Source organism: Heliangelus exortis, chromosome 17 (genome assembly GCF_036169615.1).
Source record: "Heliangelus exortis chromosome 17, bHelExo1.hap1, whole genome shotgun sequence".
Classification (NCBI taxonomy): domain Eukaryota; kingdom Metazoa; phylum Chordata; class Aves; order Apodiformes; family Trochilidae; genus Heliangelus; species Heliangelus exortis.
Genome location: NC_092438.1, coordinates 5042667 through 5063818, shown reverse-complemented (window position 1 = coordinate 5063818; position 21152 = coordinate 5042667). Strand labels below are relative to the sequence as shown.

The 21152-nt window shown below is 35.3% G+C and overlaps 1 protein-coding gene across 7 annotated transcripts in view; it reads left to right on the top strand.

Annotated features, from left to right (window-relative positions):
* Nucleotides 1–21152, top strand: part of CLEC16A (C-type lectin domain containing 16A) — a 48972-nt gene that overhangs the window by 4467 nt on the left and 23353 nt on the right. For all 7 annotated transcript variants that reach the window (XM_071760758.1, XM_071760755.1, XM_071760756.1 and 4 more), the window contains exons 2-15: nt 1580–1708; nt 3091–3224; nt 3964–4112; nt 4759–4864; nt 6581–6704; nt 7576–7750; nt 8326–8379; nt 9423–9536; nt 13923–14151; nt 14865–14994; nt 17096–17196; nt 18421–18543; nt 19475–19584; nt 20050–20094. In XM_071760758.1, coding sequence (XP_071616859.1) covers nt 1580–1708; nt 3091–3224; nt 3964–4112; nt 4759–4864; nt 6581–6704; nt 7576–7750; nt 8326–8379; nt 9423–9536; nt 13923–14151; nt 14865–14994; nt 17096–17196; nt 18421–18543; nt 19475–19584; nt 20050–20094 — 1723 coding nt within the window. The remainder of the gene's footprint in view (nt 1–1579; nt 1709–3090; nt 3225–3963; nt 4113–4758; nt 4865–6580; nt 6705–7575; nt 7751–8325; nt 8380–9422; nt 9537–13922; nt 14152–14864; nt 14995–17095; nt 17197–18420; nt 18544–19474; nt 19585–20049; nt 20095–21152) is intronic.

Here is a 21152-nt window from a genome sequence, read left to right as displayed (position 1 = left end):
TGCATCTGTAATGCTCTATGTTCCGTGGACTCCCACGGTGAGATAAAAGCATATAATTCTTCCAACTGCTTCCCATTCCCAGAGTTCTGCTGTTGGAATAAACTTTATTCTCAAGTTTGCATAATACCATTTATTTAAGAGAAGTATATGTTCACAGGTACAATAATTTATATATGAATTAAAATAAAGAGGCTCAAAAATATGAAGTATAATGTTAATAATTATTTTCTTTAACTCTCAGGAAAAAAATACTTGATAATGGAGGTTGCTGTGAAATGAACTGATTTATTTGCCCGATTTGTCTTCATGGTTTCATTAACTGATGCTTGCTCAGAACATGCAAGTTTTTGCTCCATTTTTTTATTCATTGCCATAATACATGGGAAGGTTTTGCAGGGCTTTTTAGGAGGCCCCATGGATTCACATAGATGGTCAGACTTAAATTCTTACATCTTTACTGTGAGTCATCACGCTGTTGCCAGAGAAGGACTCTTGAACTATAATCATCAGATTAGTTGAAGAGGATTTGCAGGTGCTCTTTGACTTGCTCTTAGTGACTTCTGCTAGGGCACAGCACATGACTGGGAAGTTATGACTGTAGTTATGAAATTTCTTAGAATGGTTTCAATCTGGGCAGTTTCTGTTCTGGATTTGGAAGATGAGTATTGATTAATGGGGGGAAAACAGCATGAAGAGGGAGAGATAATTTTTTACTGAAGAAAAAGTGTATGAGACACGATTATTTTCCCCCTTCCTGTAATCTCTTCCCTATTTCCTCCTTTTTTCCGCTGTTATCTGATAGATTAACATTTAATAGATTAGGGAAGCTATCTTTAGGATATCCTGTTTCAGAAAAAAGAGAAATGCATTTCTTTGACTAAGTAAAATTCTGAGACTTAGAAGCCTTTAAAATATTATTTAGCTTCCTGTCACCTGTGTAATATAGACATAAGATTTTATTAAAGCTTCACTGGACAGACTTGAACTCTTGCCTTTTAGATAGTAAAGCTGGAATTTGCCATTTTCTCAATCAGTTATTTCCGTGTTGGAAGGGCCAAAGAGCTGATGATAAAGCTTTGCCAAGATGAATGATCAGTCTTTGACGGACCTGATTATTAACCATCAAATTGATATGAGTCTGTAAATAGTCTTTGCAGATAAGAGGAGGGGTCTTAACTTTTACAGGTAGATTGGCATGTGACTCTTTCCTTGTCAGGTAGTGTATGCTTCTGTTTTCTTTTTTGTTTTGTTTTTTTTCTCATCACTGCTTTGACTTAACATACTTCCAAAGAAATTTGCTTGGGTGCTGTAAGAAGCACCATTTCTAGTCCTATTATCAACAAGTGCATAAGCACTGATAAATCGCCTGTCTAGTTATGGATGTGTTTCATTTGTCACGTTCTGTTTAACAATTACTTCGCTCTCTTCATCAATATTAACAGGAAATTTTAGAATTTAAGTTTTACAATGATTAGACATACTGTGTATATGTCTGCATTAAGTTACAGTGACTAAGATAAGCATGGTGCATGTGAAAGTGGTAGGATAGCATATTACTTGTAATTATTTTTTCTTTTAGGTACATGTATCACATTTTGACTAAAAATACAACAGTGACAGATCACAACCGTAACCTGCTGGTAGAGACTATTCGTTCTATAACAGAGATCCTTATATGGGGGGATCAGAATGACAGCTCAGTGTTTGAGTAAGTACTTCTAAGAAATGTTAACTGTTTATTTATTTTCATTTGAAGAATGACTAGAGTTGCCTGACCATCTGGTTCAAAAGGTCAGCTCTTCCAGGGCTGTATTTCATGAGTGTAAGAAGAAAACTGTCCTGTAGTAGATGGGAAAGCAGGATTGTATTCTTGGCATACAAAGAAACAACTTTATTCTGTTAACAAAAAAGTGTTGCAAGTCTAGAGCCTCTTGCATATACTACTTTGGTTGGCTCCCAGTTTTTTTATATAAATACAAAATCTAACCCTATTTTAGGGCTCAGATTTACTCAGTACATCTATTAATATCATATGATTGTGATTTGTTCACTTCATCTAAGGCAGTACATAGAGAACTTATTTTAGCCATGATATTTAGAGGTTTTGTTAAGATGTTGTTTTAATCCTCATAAAATAGCATGATGGAAAAACTTCAAATATTCACAGTTGCAAATCTATTAATGCCCATTGATTTTTTTATCTTTATAAAAAACACCTGTTTTTTATAAAGACAATTTGTGATTGAGAAGTAAATCTAAGTTGTTTGGGTTTTAGTTGCTTACTTGTAGTGGTCAGTTTTTTTTTTTAATTTTTTTTTAAATTATTTTTTTATTTCAACATTATTTGATTATGATGTGGACTAAGAAAATTAACTGATTCTGATTATTCAGATCTATGCCATATCTCTGTCCCATTTCTTGCTGTGTTCCCTGCTTGGGAGAATTTGAGGAACAAGTTTTTTTTTGCAGTTAATGTAAAAACATTTTAATAGATACATATTTGTGATGTCCTGGTAGGAAAGTGTCTGTACTGTTCTCTTTAAATTACATGCATTTCTGGCTTAAAAGCACTGCACGCATTCAATCTGTTTGAATTTTACAATAAACCATGAATTAAATGCTTGCTTCTAGTATGGAACAAAAATAACTAAAGCAGGTGAAAAATAAGGTGTACAGTGTTGAAGACCAAAAGTGTGTTAGATTGAAAGGGGCAAGTGAACAAAACATAAACCTCATTTATGGACTCTCCACTTCAAAATTATGATTGCAAGATGGGGAAGCTGCCTGAAAAATTAAATATACAAAAAAATGAAATAGAGGCCCCGATTTCTTGACATTTCTTGACCCTTTTCTGCATACCCTTGTTTGTATTTTAGGTTTTGGAAGATAATGTCGTGTGATACAGATAAAATGCTGCAAAATAATTCTTCATAAATGTAAAACATGCTATTTGTCAAATTTGCCAGGGATCATCCCTGATCCAAGTAAAGTTATCTTCTGTTAAATACAAGAAGTTATCTTCTGTTAAATACAAGAAGTTATCTTCTGTTAAATACAAGAAGTGATTTAATGATGCCTCTTTTATTTCAGCTTTTTCTTGGAGAAGAATATGTTTGTTTTCTTCTTGAACATCTTGCGTCAGAAATCTGGTCGTTACGTCTGTGTACAGCTTCTGCAGACTCTGAACATCCTTTTTGAAAACATCAGCCATGAAACATCACTGTGTAAGGGCACACTTCTAAACTGTTTAGGATTAAGTGATATGATTGAATTACCATTAATGTAATGAAATTTAGTCCTAGTGTCCATTCACAGAAGAATGATGTGATGTCCTAGCAATCTTTGTCATTGAACATTGCTGAAAAGGGCGTAATTTGACACCAAAGTGCCTTTTAATGTAAATTTTCCACAGTACAAAAGTATTTGTACTACTGAAACACTTGTTTAGCATATTTCAAGGGGTTCTTTAAGCTAACAAATTAGTTGTGGTCTGAACTGTTTGCCTTGCTGCCTCAGATTAAGTGGTGAAATTCTGTTGCACAATTTGTACTGGAACTGTTAAGACATAGGGCTGACATGCAGCCACTTATGTTTATTTCAAGGTTTTTAGAAACATCAAGAGCCAAGAGAATTTACAAGTAGTTTACTTCACAACTATCATGAAGTGAAAGTCATATACAAGTCTTTGGGAGGAAAAGAGAGTAGTTTTAAACATTGTTATCTGAAAAGCCAACATAAATTGAAGAAGCTAAAGTATATTTTCAGTTGTCTTGTTCTCAGGAGAAAAGACCTTTGAAGGGAACAGTTCCATTATATTACTGTCTGAAGCCATTGAGTTGTTTGGCTAAAAATTGGGATCTTCAAGCATCAGATAGTTTGTTGTTAGGTAGCACTTCAAGTACAGCTAGTTAACCTCTGATTTTTTTCTTTCTCTTAACCTCTGTAATGTTTCTTATTTTCCAGACTACCTGCTTTCCAATAACTATGTAAATTCTATTATTGTCCACAAATTTGACTTTTCTGATGAGGAGATCATGGCATATTACATATCATTTTTGAAAACTCTTTCCTTGAAACTCAACAATCATACTGTACATTTCTTTTATAATGAGGTAAGTAAAGAAAGAGTTGCAGTAAAATGAAAAGAGGACTTTAATTCGAAATTGACAGCAATTTAGGACATGTTTTATTTAGTCCCTTCTCTCAGCGTGTCCTACATTTCTTTTTTTTTTGATATGATAATATCAGTAATTGAGATTTCATTTGCGGACATCTCTGTAAAACCGTGGTAAAGAAGGTCTTTGTCCTTATATAACTATAATAAAATCTTGAGCTTAATGTTATATGGGTCTGTTTCAGTAGTTCTGAAGTCTGCTTTTCTGATAATTCAACTTGTTTATGGCTTGTTTTCTGGTGCTCTTATAAATGGAATCGTTTCTGCTGCACCACTTGGTTCTAAGAGGCTTAGTCAAAGTCTGAAAAGCCTGAGAAATCCAAGGCCAAAGTTGAAGTGGAATATTCCTTGCTCCACTCCACTCTTTGCCAGAAGAGGGCACTACAGCACTGAACATGTGCAGCATTGTCCCTCTGACGCTTGAAGCAGAGCTACAAATTCAGCTGACTCTGCAGCGTAAAACAATTTTGATTAAATAGAATGTAAAATATCAGAGTAGTGTGGGTAAAACATTTTCGCAGAGAATTACAACAATATTCAGTACATGCTTTGGTTAATCCGTAAATCCTTTCCTCTTGTTTCAGCACACTAATGACTTCGCTTTGTATACTGAAGCTATTAAATTCTTTAACCACCCAGAAAGCATGGTCAGGATTGCTGTTAGGACTATAACTTTAAATGTCTACAAAGGTATGCTTTTTATATACTAAAAAAGGCATGTGTACAAAATGCTTGTCATTGTAGTTCAGTTCTTAGTTGTTTACATTTAAGGGATTACTGTCTGGTTTATGAGATTGAAAAGCTTAGCATGTTGACATGCTTCAGGTGCACATTTTGTTTTTTGTGAAATAGAAAACCAAAGCTACAGTATGTACTTGTAAACAGTATTGTTTCCTCACATAAGAAACTGTTTCAAAAAACACAAACAGTATCAAGCATACACAACAAACTATAGCTTCTCTTCCAAAAGAAATCAGAATGTGTCTCTGTTTAGAAAAAAACAGCCAAACAAAAATAACCCCCAATCGAAGTTCTTTAGGAATATCAAATATTTTTTGCTTATGAACTTGAGCTTTACAGTGTATGAGACAGTAACCTTGTTGGCTACATCACTCCCTTTTGGATTTGAAGTGTATGATTGTAGGGCTCCTAGGTGCAGCAATTGTTCCAGTCAAAAGAAGAGCTGGACCATTCCCAGAGGTGCCCTGGGAGGCTGTGGGCAGAAGTTCCTGTACTTGACCTACTAGTACAGCATAAGGAAAAAACCCAAAACTTCCCAGTGAGAATAGTAAAGTACCACTGCAGGTTTTCCAGAGAAACCCATTTGGTTTGAGTCTGTAAAATCTGTGATACACTGAAAATATGTGATCTCTGCAGAAAAAACAGAGGTGTGTACTCAGAATTACCGCTGAAATAAGTGTGCTGTGAAGTAGTGTGTATTGTGTAATCTGTTCACAGAGGGCTTCTTATTCTTTATTCCATTTTAAATTGTTAAATTTTAATTTACACCACTTTCTATCAACTGATGTGATGACAATCTTCATAGGAAAATAAGATCTGTTTTAATACCATGAACTATTTACTTTGTAAATAATTAGATAGGCAGCATAACAGATAGGTTCTTTATACTGTTGACTACAAAGGATGAAATGTCTTTCTCTTCTGTGTTAAGAAATTGGCACTTGGTACTTGTTTTCTGCTTCAAGGAGCTGTAAGCCCAAATATGAACTCACAAAAAGAAACCTTTGTATTCTATTTGCTATATATTTATGTTACTAAATATTTTTATGGTAAAAGAATGTTAGTCTAGGATTTTCGTTGAATGCTGTGATATAAAGGTTAGGGTTGAAAAAGCACAGCTCAGATGTTCAGGTTTCATAATTTTGGCTACTATCTGCATAAATTCTGATCTAACACCTACCCTGTATCTTAGCTTAGATGCTTTGTGCTTTAGCTTCTGAAATCCCATTAGTGGATGCCACTATCCCAGTTCCTAATCCTGTTAACTGTTGTCTGTTTTTCTTGCCCTTCCTTCACTGATGATTCCTGTGTTCCTTAATGCAGTGTCATGTAAGTCTAACTAGCTTGACTTTCAGCTTTACTGCTTCATTCTTATGCTTATTTTTCTTTTATTTTTAATAAAGAATGCTATAAACTTTCTGAAATCCACTAGTTTGTTTCTCTTCAGACCTATGTAAATACATCAATATTAGGCTCATTCAAGCCAATTAAGAATGGGTAAAATGGTTTTTTAGATGTCCATTTCATGCATAAGACCATATAAGGTATATACTTGTATGAAAAGCTAGCATGTACTCAAAAATTCACAATACATTTTAGTAATACTTTAATGCGAAAAAAATTGGCAACTGATTTTTTTTTTTCTTTTTAATTATTTCTCTTCAGTGGACAACCAACCTATGCTGCATTACATTAGAGATAAAACTGCTGTCCCTTATTTCTCCAACCTCGTGTGGTTTATTGGCAGCCACGTGATAGAACTGGATAACTGTGTGCAGACTGATGAAGAGTAAGCTTTTACAAATGCTCAAATGCTGGCTATTGAACAGAAATGTGGTTCCCAGATGTTGATACTCTCTTTATTTTGTTTGTAATAGTCCAGTTAAGTTAGTTTCTGAACATATTCCTTTGTAGACTTGGTTCAGTCTTTTCATTCTTGGAACATTTTTTTAGTAATTTTTCGAACTAGTGGTTAGTGCTGCATGCCCTATATGTGCTTATACCTTACAAATAAATTAGTGTTTGGCAACATGCTTTTTCTTTATCTTTGTTTTATTTCTGCCAAATTAAGTAGATACTCAGAAGAAATAAAAAGGTTTTTGTGCTTCTCAGTTTTACTAACTTTGTCTTGTTCCTTTTCTTTGTGTTATTTCAGTAGAGCAGGGATCCTAGGAAAGATTCTAGGAAAAAATGTAAACTGGTGGACTTTATTTAACATGTGAACTGGCCTGAAATTTCTGGGTAATATTCCAGTCAACTATGGAAAGATTTTGATGATTCAGGTTATTCTTAGTTTGCCTTCTCACCCCCTTAGAATGGGCAGCTGTTTCTTGCTTTCTTTAAGTGAAGACATAGGTGTTAGATACAATACAGATTTCTTCTTGTATTTTTGGAAACAAATCTTGCAATTTTTTGTGGTGGGTTTATGAAAAGACTGGCAGTGGAAGTTGAAGTTCTGCAAAACCTTCTGAAGACTTAGGGAGAAACTTACATGTTCATCCTAAAGCACATATTTGCCTGAATATTCTTTGCTAGCTCCATTAGTTGACTTTACTGAAAATACCATGTTTAGGCCAGTGATCAGTGGAAAAGATGCACATTTAAGTTTTTAAGTCTTTGACAACTGACTCTATCTTTGTTTCTTTTTGTTTGCTTTTCAGGCATAGGAATAGGGGCAAACTGAGTGACCTGGTAGCAGAACATCTTGATCATTTACATTACCTTAATGATATCCTTATCATTAATTGTGAATTTTTAAATGATGTGCTGACAGACCACCTCCTGAACAGGCTCTTTCTTCCCCTCTACGTGTATTCATTAGTAAATCAAGATAAGGTAAGCTAATAAAATTGGGCTGTTCTTACCCTTGCATATAACTGATGAATCTATTTGGGGAGTCTTTTTAAAGTATCACAAGCTTATTTTTAGAAACAATTTCATTAGTACTGTATCTAAATTTAGCAATCCTGAGCTCAGAATATACTTAAAATACTTTGTCCTGTGTCATTTACTATATTTAGAGAAGTGTCTTATCAAGAGTCTTTTGATTATGTGGGTAATATTTTCATGTTTCTGAGTAGCTAATTTTTGGGGTAGATTTAAAAAACATTAACTGAGAACTACTTTTTGAAGGAACAGTAGCATAGTGAAAACCAACATCCTTAGATAATTGTTTGTTAAATGTAAGTTACCAATGAGACTGTGAAAGAACTGTCTTAGTTCAATAGTGATTTTTTTTAAGCATGTGAAGGATATGTTTATTCGCAGAATATTAATTTGAAATAGTTTACAAGAAGTGAATTTTGAATAGTATAGTTTTCTGAACCTTTTGTAGCAGAATGTGGAGCAATAAAATGTCAAAAGGTTTGTTTAAAATAAAATATTAAACTGTGAAAACATTCTATCTGTAGGGTGGAGAACGTCCAAAAATAAGTCTCCCAGTTTCTCTCTATCTTCTATCTCAAGTGAGTATTTTAAGTATTTTGTCTGATTTCAGAACATGTTTTGCAGTAGTGCTATAATTCATAGTTTACTGTATTCTTGTCTATTTTGGCAAAACCATTAAAGACAATTTAACAAAGTTGCAGTTTAGTTTTCTTCATTTAAAAAAGCAAGATAATTTGTCTTTTTATGGACAGACCAACTAGCTTCTTACTTGAGTTGATAAAATTCTTCTGAGGATAGCCCTCAAAGGGTATAACAAAGGGTAGCTCTTCAAGCATTTAGTGATTATTTTTGGTGTGCACTACCTGACAAATTGTGCATAATAGAGCCACACAACGTCCTGGGATAGACTTTAGATAGATGCTGCATTGTAGTTTGAATCTGCCTAAGCTGTGGAAGATTCCAGGTCTGAATTTTCCTCTATGAAAAATAGAGGGAGAGAGATGATCTCATGGGAGTTTTTGAACCAAACAAGCAAACACCAGATAACACACCACCCTCATGAGGTCTCTTATAGGCAGTATGGCCCTTATTCTTGCATTATGAAGCCACTTAGTTAGACTGCACTTCTGTTTCACTGCAGTTTGGTATCCGGAAAAGCTGCTTCTGAGCCCGTTCAGCCCATTGTGTGGCACTTCCTCATGAGTCACTGCAAAGTATTTACACAACACAGAACTTACTGGAGTCCTGCCACTAGCTGGCATACAAGAAGGTCAATGGATGCTGTGTAGCATAATCAGTATGTGGTGTTTCTCAAAACCCATTTTCTGGAGCAGTTTTATTCTGAGTTTCTTGCTAAAATACCAGCTTTCAAAGCTGATAAGAGTTTATGTTTCACAGAAGACTGTGAAGGATTATTTAAACTAGGTGGCATAAGAAGGAGAGACAGGTCGAATACCTGTATGGTTTCATGTTGTATAGTAGTTTTCATGAGCTATCAGCTAAGGGTTGTACTTAAGATACCAGCTTAACAAGGCCAAAGAAGTGTTTTCGTTGACTGAAACTGTGAAATGTGTGTTCTGTAATGTATGTCTGATATTTCTTTCCACCCTTCTTTTATTAGGTTTTTCTAATTATACATTATGCCCCTTTGGTGAACTCATTGGCTGAGGTTATACTTAATGGTGATCTCTCAGTCTTTTCTTCTGAAGTTGAGCAAGATGTACAGAATAACCCAGTAAGTAGCCAAATAATCTCTAACATTTTTTTTCTAGATGCAAAGAAAATGTTTGAAACACAAAATCATGTATCTGGAAAGTGATAAGCTAAGATGATTTTGTTTAGAAGAGCAGCACTAGGAGATTTCAGCTTTTTTTATTGGATATGATAACAGAGAAATGTTCTGTGCCACTTGCCAGTATCGTGTTCTTGTCAAAGTTATGAAATTTTTGTGCATGCATATGTATTTCAAAGTAGTGCATTAAGAATATGTAGAACAGAAATTAGAATACCTAGCTGCTTCTGCAGGGGTCAGACACTGCAAAGCTTTCCTCTATTTTGATGGAACATCTTTGCAATCCAGTCTGCTGTGTTTAGTTTTTGTTACCAGCTCTTTGGTAGTGAAAGGGAAATGAGTCATCACGACTTTCCTATGAAATTATTTCCTTACGCAAGTTGTAGTGTAAATTAGAGCCCTGGAAAAAAGTACTTGGCCTTATGGTAAACCATTTGGATATAGAAGGAAATAGTTTTTCATCTGAAAATGCCCAGTGTTTTATCAGTAAAACTGATCATCTCTGAAAGTGTGCCATCCGTGTGCATAAGAACACAGAGCAGCCACAAATAGATGGGTGTGCTATCACTTTGTCATTGTGCTTGTACCTTCAGATGTAATCCTGTGTTGCTAGATGCTTATGTTAGTGTTTTTCTATTTGGTTTTTTCCCTTTTGTTGTTGGTTTCACAGTTTGCAAAATACTTGCTCGTTACTTTTTAAGGCCTGTTTGGGGATAGTAATAGATGTTGGGGTATGATCTTACTTAGGTTGAGGAAACTTCTGACTGGAGTTCTGTCTAAAGGTTGAACATGTACTCTAATGTCTTACTGGTCAGGGGAGAGTTACTGTTTAATTTCTAACAAGCAGTAGGTAAGTTCTTCATAGATGTTCGCTCCCACAAGTGGCTATAACTCTGGGAGTTTTGAAGGGGAAATACACTTTGATGATACCAGTCAACTTTTCCTAGTTTCTTCCTACTGTGCAGCAGAAGTTATGTGTGCTGATCTTAGCCAGTAGCTTTTTGAGTTGTGTTTTTTTAGTTGTTTTGGGTGGGGGGTTGGGTTTTTTTTGAAGAAAAAAATACAGGGGAATGGTAGAGCTGACCGAATGTAATCTTAAAGGTCTTTTCCAACCTTAATGATTGTACAGTTCTTTATTGTGTAGACAAAGATCTGACCTGTTGCTAACTGCACACTGAACGTTGTGTGTGTTACTTGTGCTTTGTTGCAGCTTTGTTACTAGGAAATTTGTGGTGAGAGGGTGGGGTACCAGTTGTTGCAGAAGTTAGATTTTCTTTTCCTGTTACTTACTTACAGAATTGCAAAACGTTATGTATGTTGGTGTCCTTGCACTGTTAGAAACCTTAGGGGTTTCTTGTAAACATCTCTTTGCCTATTCTATAATACAGTTTCAGCAGCTGAGTCTTACTGGTCTTAAAGATGTGTCCTCATGGTGTATAAACTGGAAGTTTAAATTTCACTACTTCCTTTATGTTACAGTTTCCAACTGTAATAATTTTGATAATAAACTTGTTGTTATGGGAATATCACTGTTACTGTGAGCCCCAGTTGTCTCTAAATCCCTGCTCTTTATGCAGCACTACTCTTGTAACTCAGATGTCTTGATATATTTAAACTGAAGTGTAACTGTCAGCTTCTAACTATCATGTAGTTTCTAAAACCCAAAGTAGTAGAACCTCATGTCTATATTCATCTTCCTAGTAAGATGAATTGAAGAAGAATGAGATGTTGAGACCATGCACTGAGAATAGTAGATGCAGAGTCACGTATCCAGATAGGTTATTAAATAAAGAATATTTAACAAAAATAAAAGCTGAGAAGCGTTGGAGTTGCTCTGTATAAATGCAACATACCTAGTGTTATTTAGGGCAAAAAAGCAATGGTAGTTGTCACAACAGGAACAAATGGTACTTGAAAATCAAATTTATGGAAACAAATCACCAGGAGGTCTAACTGCTGAGAGTTTATGAATTGGCAGTAACCACACTATACTATAGGGCAGTAATGATTGCTCAACCGCTGCTGAACAGGTCTTCCACTTCAAAGTATAGCAAATTAAAATACTTTTTCTTTCCATATTTTTTGCCTGTATTTCTGTTTTCAAGTGGCATCAGAAGAAATAATAACTTATCTCATTATGAGAGTTGAATATATATAGCCAACAGAATGCATTTAAACTTGTTAGTAGTCGTTGCACTAGGGTTTATTTCATGTGAGGTCTGCCTTCCTACATAATTTGGATCTGGGCCAGTTCTACCTATTTCATGTTTCCTAGTTTCTTGTTTAACCTACTTTCTCCTTCCCATAAAACTTGTTACTGGAATTGCCTTATTTTACCAGCATGCATTGCAGAATATGAACCATAATTGAAACTACGATTTAAAGACATCTGAATGGTATAAAACACCAGTATCTCAAACTGTATAATCAACTTAGATCACCCATATGCTATGTGAATTAATTTAAGGTCTGGTTTCTAATGTTTTAAGTGTATAGCCTTGTTATATTTAGCAGAAAAAATATAAAGGTTGGCTTTTTCTCAGCATCGTTTCTTGAAATAGATCAGACCATGGCTCAGTGCTTAGGAGCACATTGCTGTCTGCTGTTCTGTTGTTTTGCTGATATAGCTGATACCATATTAGAAATGCAAAGATCTTAAGTACATGCATTCCTCATATATAAAGTGTGTATATATATATATATATATATATATAAAAAGGATTCTAGGAAGCACTTGTAAGAAGTGAATGCAGGAAGGTGAAATACATTGTGTCTTCCACAATACTTTTCTTTTTTCCCTAAAGAATATGATTTAATGTGTTCTTCCCTTTTCTTATGATTTCTGATCAGAAGCCATCAATAAAAGATAATCTGTCTGTACCTCTGGCTGTTTAATACCCCTCCTATCTTGCACTTTGATCAGACTTAAAATACGAGAGGTTACTGGGGGATGTGTGGTAAATCTCGTATTGTCGGGTTTTTTGGTATTGTGTTTCCTCTTCCTGTATAGTTTGTTTCTATGCCAAGTGTAATGTAAAGTCAGAAGATTCTGAGAAACATTTTTGCCTTTTGACTTGTAGAAGGCTTCTTCCCAGATCTTTTTTCATATGATATTTTTTATGTATAGGTTTCCTTTGTTAAGTGCATTTCTGCAGAATTTTTCTCTGAGGTCTCTGTATGCATCTTCAATGCTTATTGTACTTGAGTCACCCAAGGCAAGGCACAAAATCAGTTTTGTATTTAGTCTACTTTTCTCTTGCCTGTAAATATTTAAGACTTTAGCTAGCAACACCAAAATGTGATTGAAGTATTGAGGTCTGAAAGGTAACAGACTTTCTGTAGCAGTCTTGTTCAGCTTAAACCTGTGGTAGCAGGAAGCCCCCAGACCATGTGTTCCACTTCTTGGTAGTGAAGAGGTTTGACTACTGTTTTTAGCTGTGTGAGGGGAGAGCATGTAATCTGGTAATCCAGCTGGCAGGCCTAACGAGTGAGAAGGGAGTTTAAATCATCCCAGCTCAAACAATCTGTAGGTTTTGTCCTACAGTTTTGTAAGACACCAAGATTTGTTAGTCCTGCTATCTGCAGAAGTTCTTGTAATGTCTTGTGTCTTTCTCTAAGAACAGATTGTTGTTAGGATGGCACAGACTCTTGGAAATGCTTATCTCCTCTAGCAGAATTTTTTTTTCTTGCTCTGTAAATTAATAATCAGGAAAATCAGGTATTGACTGAATACTGTTTACCTTCTTGCCAAAACTACCTTTTGGTTACTATTACTATTATAACAAATGGAGTGGTACTGGCTTTCTGGACTTGGTAAATCAGTATCTGGAGGCCAGAAAAAGGTTGCCATTTGCTCCTATGTGAAACAAGGACAAGGATGCCATGGAGGGGAGGTTAAGTCTTAAAAAAAAAAAAAAAAAAAAGGTGTAGAGCATTGGGTTTTGTCCTTACCAGTGCCGTACCTTATATTAATTCCACACACTTTGTATTTTGCAAAAAGTGTCTTTCTTTTGTATGTACTAGCTGTCTCATCTGTTAAGAAAGGTCAAAGAAAGCAAAAAAATAATTCATAAACTTCAGTTTATTAAATAGCTCTCATCTTGTATCAAGATGGCATACTTTTAAATGATAGATCTGTAGTATATGCTACTTTAGAGATAATTGATCTATGGATGATTTGGTATAACTTGAGGTCTCTTGTGTTTTGTAATGGATTAGAGATGTGTAAGTGGTATAGTAACTTACATTCTAAAAACCCTCTTTTATTAACTATCAATTAGAGTCAAAAATGTCTTGCTGTAATGCAGTGTAAACTCCTCACATTTACAGGCAAAGTCAAGTATCCGATGTTTCATAAAACCAACAGAAACGCTTGAGAGGTCTCTTGAAATAAACAAACAGAAGGGGAAGAAGAGGGTACAGAAAAGACCCAACTATAAAAATGTTGGTGAAGAAGATGAAGAGGATAGAGGATCTGAGGATAACCAAGATGACCTAGATAAAACGAAAGGTACTGAAGCAAGTTCAAAGGGCATCAGAACAAGCAGTGAAAATGAAGGTAAGGATAACAGCAAAGAAGAATTATGCCTACAATTCAGATACTTTTATTTACTGTATGGACTTAGTTGTGATCTGTTACATGACTTGTTCTTGTGTCAAGAAATTAAATTTGTTGCTCTTTGGCTGTATTTTCTTAACACGCTAAATCATTCTGTCAGAATACCTTGTTCCACTCTATTTAAAAGTCATTAAATTGTTTTCATATTTTCCTGTATGTTATGGCCCTGATCACAACTACATGCTTTGTACCTAGGTTTGTGTGATTATGGTGACTTTATAAGTAGACTTCAAAACTTTGTTACTTTTCTACCTGTGGTAAGGCAAATGGTGTAGACACTTTACCTGGTCAGGAGTACTTCATGCATGTTTCAATGATAAAACTCAAAAAGTGTGCTACAAGTGACAGCATGTGACAGAAGAGGGTATTAAACAGTTCAAAATTAAAGAAAACATCTTTAACTTTCAGATTTTGTAGTGGTGTGTTTTCAGGATTTTGGGGGCAATGTTAACCTTAAGAATTGAGTTTACAGGATAAGTAGTCATAGAGCATTTGGAAAAATGTGACAGAACCACATGAAAGCAAGCAATTGAAAATGAGATCTTTAACCTTTGGTAGCCCTCAGCAAACCAAGTTGCATTTTGATTTCAGTACACAGTCTGTTCCAGGCCCTTCTTAAATAGTGTTTTGGTTTTGTTTGTTTGTTTTTTTAGAAATAGAGATGGTAATCATGGAGAGATGTAAACTGTCAGAATTACCTATCTCTACTGTGACAGAACAAAATACAACAGATGAAGAAAAGAGTGCAGCTGCCTCTGGGAGTGAAATAACAAACTGGAACAGGTATAAAGGAACTATAATGTATTTTGCTGGATTCTTTCCTTACTTGCCCTCCCATTAACTCCCTCATTTCTCTTAAGGGATGTTTCAAGTCTGCCACTATTTAAAACTGGGGGGGGAGGGAGTTCTTGTGGATCACAAGTATGCGAGGCAACTGAAAAATGGGACATAGCATCTCTACTGATCAGTTTTGGAAATGGTCCTGTTCCTTTCTAAAATTTGTGCTTTTTTTTATGCCCATTGTGGTGTCTTAAGTTGATAAATTATAGAATATGAATATGATAAATCCAGAATATAAATTTTTTTATTTTAGAATTTTCTACACCTCTCAATTAAGCCATAGCAAGTTTTTATTCTTATATTTATGGTCACATCTGCCAATGTGGTATATACCTATACGGTCAAAAACCAAAGAAAATAGTCATATGAAAACCCTACTAATCTATGGACCATTTCCAAGGTCCATTAGTGTGTCTTATATTTATTAGGAACTTCTCTTGGTCATGTGTTTTTGAAGCAGTTCTGGGAGCAGAAACTGCCCTGGCTTCAGAATTTGGACTTGGACATATTAAATACCCATAAGGCACTTTCTAAGCAAGGTTTTTGCATTCTTGTTATTAGAATGCTAAAGAGAAGAAATAGAATGTGCCATCTCTGACACAAAAGTAATTGCAAATGTGTGCCACGGGAAAATGTACATCTTTAATAGGATTTCAGATTTATTTTTAAACTCAGGAAATGCTGCCTGGTATTCCCAGAATTTCATTCTGTCTCCATTATAGCTTTCATGCATCTTAGATTATATTCATTAATAAAAATAACATTTAATTTCACCGTAGAAGTGAAATTGAACCTTGACTTGAACTGGCTTTAAAATACATCATTTTAGATTACTGGTATATTGACTTAAATATGTGCCAAATGGCTTTTAGAAAGTAATTGGCAATGACTACATTGAATACTAAAGCAACTAGGATGCTCGGGTCTTGAAAAGTGCAAGATACTGCATGTGAGCTGCCAACACATCTGGCAGATATCTGCATTTCGGGACTTTCTTGATCTGCAGATTTGATCTTCCTCTTTTCTAGAAATAGCATCAAAGAATGTGCAGAGCTAAAAATATTTTTACAAGAAAGACAGACCTTTGTGTAGGGCATTTCTGGCCTTTGGTACACGAATTTTTTAAAATATAGGTGGATAGGCTGCTGTAGCTTAACGTTTTGTATTAGTGTGTATACCAAGTGTAATATCTAAAAAAGGATCTGTAGCTCAAGAAATTTGCTCAGGTGTGCATAGCTTCTTTCATACTTTGCTTGGAATCACTGAGCCATGTGGATCCTTATCCACGTGTGGTAGTGGAAAATGCAATGATCTCTTATTCCATGCTTAAAGTGGGAGAATCTTCTGTAACTGGAATAATCGTTACTTACTGCGATGATGGTGATTCCTGACGAGTTGCAGTCTTTAATCATGGATACACTACACAAGAATAAATAATTAGAAGAATACTTGTGTGGCATTTGATGTTTCTTCAGTCAAGTCATTAGTAAAAGGCTAGTACAGGAAAAAAAGTGCTTCCAGAGTTAAGAAATACATTTGAAAATACTTGCAATGTACCCTTAAATATTAAAAGTGGGTTTAATAATTGTCCAGAAGTTGAGTAAATGCACAGTGTGCAGGTAAAAAGTCTGTAGCTGTAAAAGGTAAGTCAAATTTTCAGTTTCTTTCAGCCATTTTTCCTACTGTGAAGATAGCAGCTCCTTGAAGTTACTTGTGCACACACCTAAAACAAGCTGTACGATGCTTCTGTGTGCATGCTAAATATGCTTACAAGCAGCCCAATAAATGTGTGAGCAGTCAGTTCTTGGGAAAGCATTATGTAACAAATCTGGTTAGAACATGAGAAGTAGTGTACATTATTAAGTACAAAATTAAGTACAAGGCATGGCTGTAATCTGATTAATTTTTTGTTTAATGCCTGAAAATAAGTGTTACTGTAAATTTGCCTTTTCTACTAGCTACATGTAGACCAAACCAGTTGCTAATTTTTCTGTAGATAGGCTTTGGGGTTTTTAAATAATTTAAAAATTACTCCTTTCCACAGGCCTTTTCTTGATATTGTCTATAATGCACTGGACTGTGCTGAAGATGATTACTATGCCCTCTTTGTACTCTGTCTTCTTTATGCTATGTCACACAACAATGGTAAGCAATTTTTCCTTTTCCCAGATAACTGTACTGTATTTCAGAAATGTGGAACTTTGCATCCCTGGCAGGCAGACAACCAGTGAAAGATTCTTAACATGAATTATTTCACCTTTATTACAATTTAGCCACTCTGTTGAACACCTGCCTGGTCCTGCCTCATTCTTCCACAAAGTTTTCTTTATCTCCTTAGTCCCTTTCTGATGCTTATTGACCATGTCTACTTAGACCTTAATCTGCCTATTGATATTCTCTAAAAAATGTTACTCGGAAGCAGCTTTCCTTTCCAGAAGGAAAATTGTAACTCTTCACTAAGCTGTTAGGTTGTTGTGAACAGTAGTACTGTGATTGCCCTGGCTTCTTAAATGTATTCTTCCCTCCCACCCCTTTCTTCAGTCTCATCGTGACAGGACATTTGTATCACTGTCATTAATCTTCAAACAGACCTCTATTAGTTGTTCCAAATAGATGTGCTTAGTTGAAGTAAATTGGATATCACAAATGACACTGTTATATGCAGTTAACTACAAGTTCAGGGTTGAAAGAAACTATAAACCACAATATAGAAATCTTCTGGTTTATGTGGTTATTTATTACCATCCTTAGAACAAAGATGGGGGGATCCTCAGAAGTCTGTAATTATAATTTTTTCTAAGACGTCTTACAGGAGCTGGTCTATTCTGAGAGGCAGCTTTGCTATTTTAGAGGAATAGGTTGAAGATACATGGATTTAGTTTTCTTAAACAACAAGTCAGTTAGATTCTGTCATTTGGGGAGGGTACTAAATAAGAGGCTACTAGTTACAAAATAAAATTTCTGATAGTTTACTGCCAAAGTGGAATTCACAATCAGACTTCCATCTTTTCTCCCTTAGCTTTTATGTTCTTCAGATGTCTGGCTTGACTTTGATATTATTTTGATGCAAACAAATAGTTTGAGATTCCAGGTGCAGCCAAGTGTTTTGGATGTCACCAGCCACTTTGGGATTTGAGTTTTCTTCACCCATTATGCTCCATTAAAGGCTGAGATTTTCAGTGATACATAAATGGTTTTAGTCTTTCTCTTCTTTGTCCTTTCCTCGTAATAGAAATTAAAAACTAACTTGACCAGTCTTGTATTGCTAATTACACTCTTCTGAGAAAACTGCTATGGTCTAATAAATACTTATTTCAAGGGATACTTCTGTTTTCTGATTTACCTTTCTTCCTTTATTCTCCCCAAAAGGAATTGACCCACTCAAGCTGGAAAGAATTCAGCTTCCAGTTCAACATGCTGAAGAGAGAAATTCATATAATCATGTACTTGCAGAAGGGCTCATCAGGATAATGAATTGTGCTGCACAACCAGGTATCACTTTTCCAATAGTTTTCTTGCCAAGTTGAATTTTTGAAGACGGGGGGAAAAAGCTATCTAGCCTCTTGTCAATGAGTGGAAAGCATATGTTTAGCATGCTCCAATTGAACAGGAAGTAGATATGATCTATGAAAGACAAATACCAGGTTTTCCTTGGTTGTTGTGGAATCAGGAGTTTTGGATTTCTGCTGGATAGCTGTGTTTATACTCAGAACTGCACAGGGTCCTGTTGTCTTAGTTCCTACTTTCTATGTTTTTTGAATAAACAGAAATTATGAGGTACATAATGATTTCAGCTTAGTATGCCATTTAATCCTGAAAATATGATCTTTGGCACCTTTGCTTGGAGAAGTAATTATAGTGGAGAAATTGTCTTCAAAAGTCTGTGGTACCTTTTGCTTATAGTAATTCTTCATCTGAAAAGGTGATAGTAAATTTTCTCAATGCATCTTTCACTCTGAATTCTCTAGATTCTCACATCCAGGCTGTATCTGGATCCTATTGATTTCTTTTAAGGAAAAGCTATGTCTTATTAGTATGCTATATACGAAACTTCCTTTCATCTTGTAAATTTATCCATATGAACTGTCTGTTTTTGTAATTTTAGTGTAATTCACCCTATGCTTCAGATTGATAAAGACACCTTTTTCAGCTTCTTTTAGAAAAGGATTAATCTTTATAACCTTCTTACTGCATTGTTCAGCTTTAAATTTTCTTTTGCCTTTAATTACTCTACAGTTCTTTTTATTTTTACAGCCATAAGCATTGTGAGCCAGCATCTCAGTACTCATTCTTGTCAGATAGGGTGTGTATGACAGGAGTAAATTTAATGACAATTGCAGAGAAGAGTAGAAGCATTTAAGAATGTTGGATAATACTTAACCTGTTTTTTTATTATTTCATATGTTGAAATTTCTTTTCAAAGATGGGAAGATCCGGTTGGCAACTTTAGAACTTGGCTGCCTGTTGCTGAAGCAGCTTGTGTTTTCTAAAAATGGCAGTATTATAAAAGATGTTCACCTTGCTTGCCTTGTGGTAAGTATTTGCATTAAAATTACCAGTCACAGAATTACTGGGTTTGGAATATTCTAATACAGTTGAGTAAGTTTGTTTCATTTCTAATTGCAATAAGCATAAATGCGAAATTTTAGCCTCTAAAACATATTTCCACTGTTAGCTCTGTACCCAGAGAGTAGCAAATCAATACTTCATGTTTGGTTCTCAGCTTTGCTGTTACTTTGCTGTTTAAATCAAGCTTCTGAAACAGGATATGTTTAATTTTCTTTCTGAAATCTGTATGTTAACCATCTTGACAAGGTCACATAAGCATTATTTTCGTAAGTGCAAGAACTGTCTTCTATCAAATTCTGAAGGCTATGAGTATAGGAATATCAATAGACAGTCTCTTCTGCATGAGTCTTTGCATGTTTTTTTTTAAATGCAACTTTGAGTAAATGGTGTATTTACTCCTTGAAACATAATTATATAATTATTTTCTAGGGTGCAAGGGAAGAAAGTGTTCATCTTGTTCGTCGTTTCTATAAGGTATACATGCAAAATGCTGAAAGAAAAAATCTTCTACATAATGTGAAGTTAGAAGCTAATCTGCAGTCCAGGTCCTACTTAGTGCCCAAAGCAGTGATTTTTTTTTTGATTTTTTTTTTTTTAAGATAGGAACTCCGTATTTGTGATAGAGAAGGAAATGTTTTGTTGCAGGAATTCTCTCCTTTCCTGCTCTTCCTACCACAATGACATATGTCACAAAAAGGCTGCTAGAGGTCTCACAGAGTTGGTACTAGATGCCAAGTAAGCAGTTATGCTTTTATTGCAGCTGTTACTCTCAGAACATTTCTAGGATTTTATCAGTCAGTAACTATGTGTTTCTTTTTATCATTACTTTTTGTGTTTTATCTGAAGTTATGATCTAAAATTTTACTTAATCATTTTTTCTTATTGGAGAAATAATACATATCTGCAGCTTTTTTTTTTTTTTTTTGTCTTATAAATAATAAAATTCTTAGCCCTTAAATCCATAACAGATTGTGTCTAAAATATCTTCCTATTTTTTGTTAAAATTCTCTTGAAGAATGCTTTCTCCTTGTGTCTTAAAAAATTAAGTAACTTCTGATGGGCTGACCTTGGCTGGCTGCCAGATATCCACCCAGCCCAACTCTCACTGCCCCTCTTCAACAGGATGGAAGATACGAAAAAATCTTGTGGTCAGCATAAAGATAGGGAGATGACTTAATGAGTGACATCAGAGGCAAAACAGACCCAATGTGGTGAAAAGTAATTTATTGCCAATAAAATAATTTTACATAGAAGCAAAGACAGATTAAACCAATACCTTCCCCTTACCCCCTTCTCCCTTTTCCCAGGCTCATCTTTGCTCCTTCTTTCCTGAGTCTTCTGCCTTTTCCCCCTACTGAGTTGTGCAAGGGGATTCAGAAAGGGGGGGCTGGGGTCAGTCCATAGCAGTTCACCACTTTCTCCTCATGCTTTTCCCCCGCCCCAGTGCAGGTCCTGTCCTCCACAGGCTGCAGCCCTTCAGGAAAACACCTTGAGGTGTTTCCCTCCTTCCACAGCCGCGGCTCTGTCAGGGC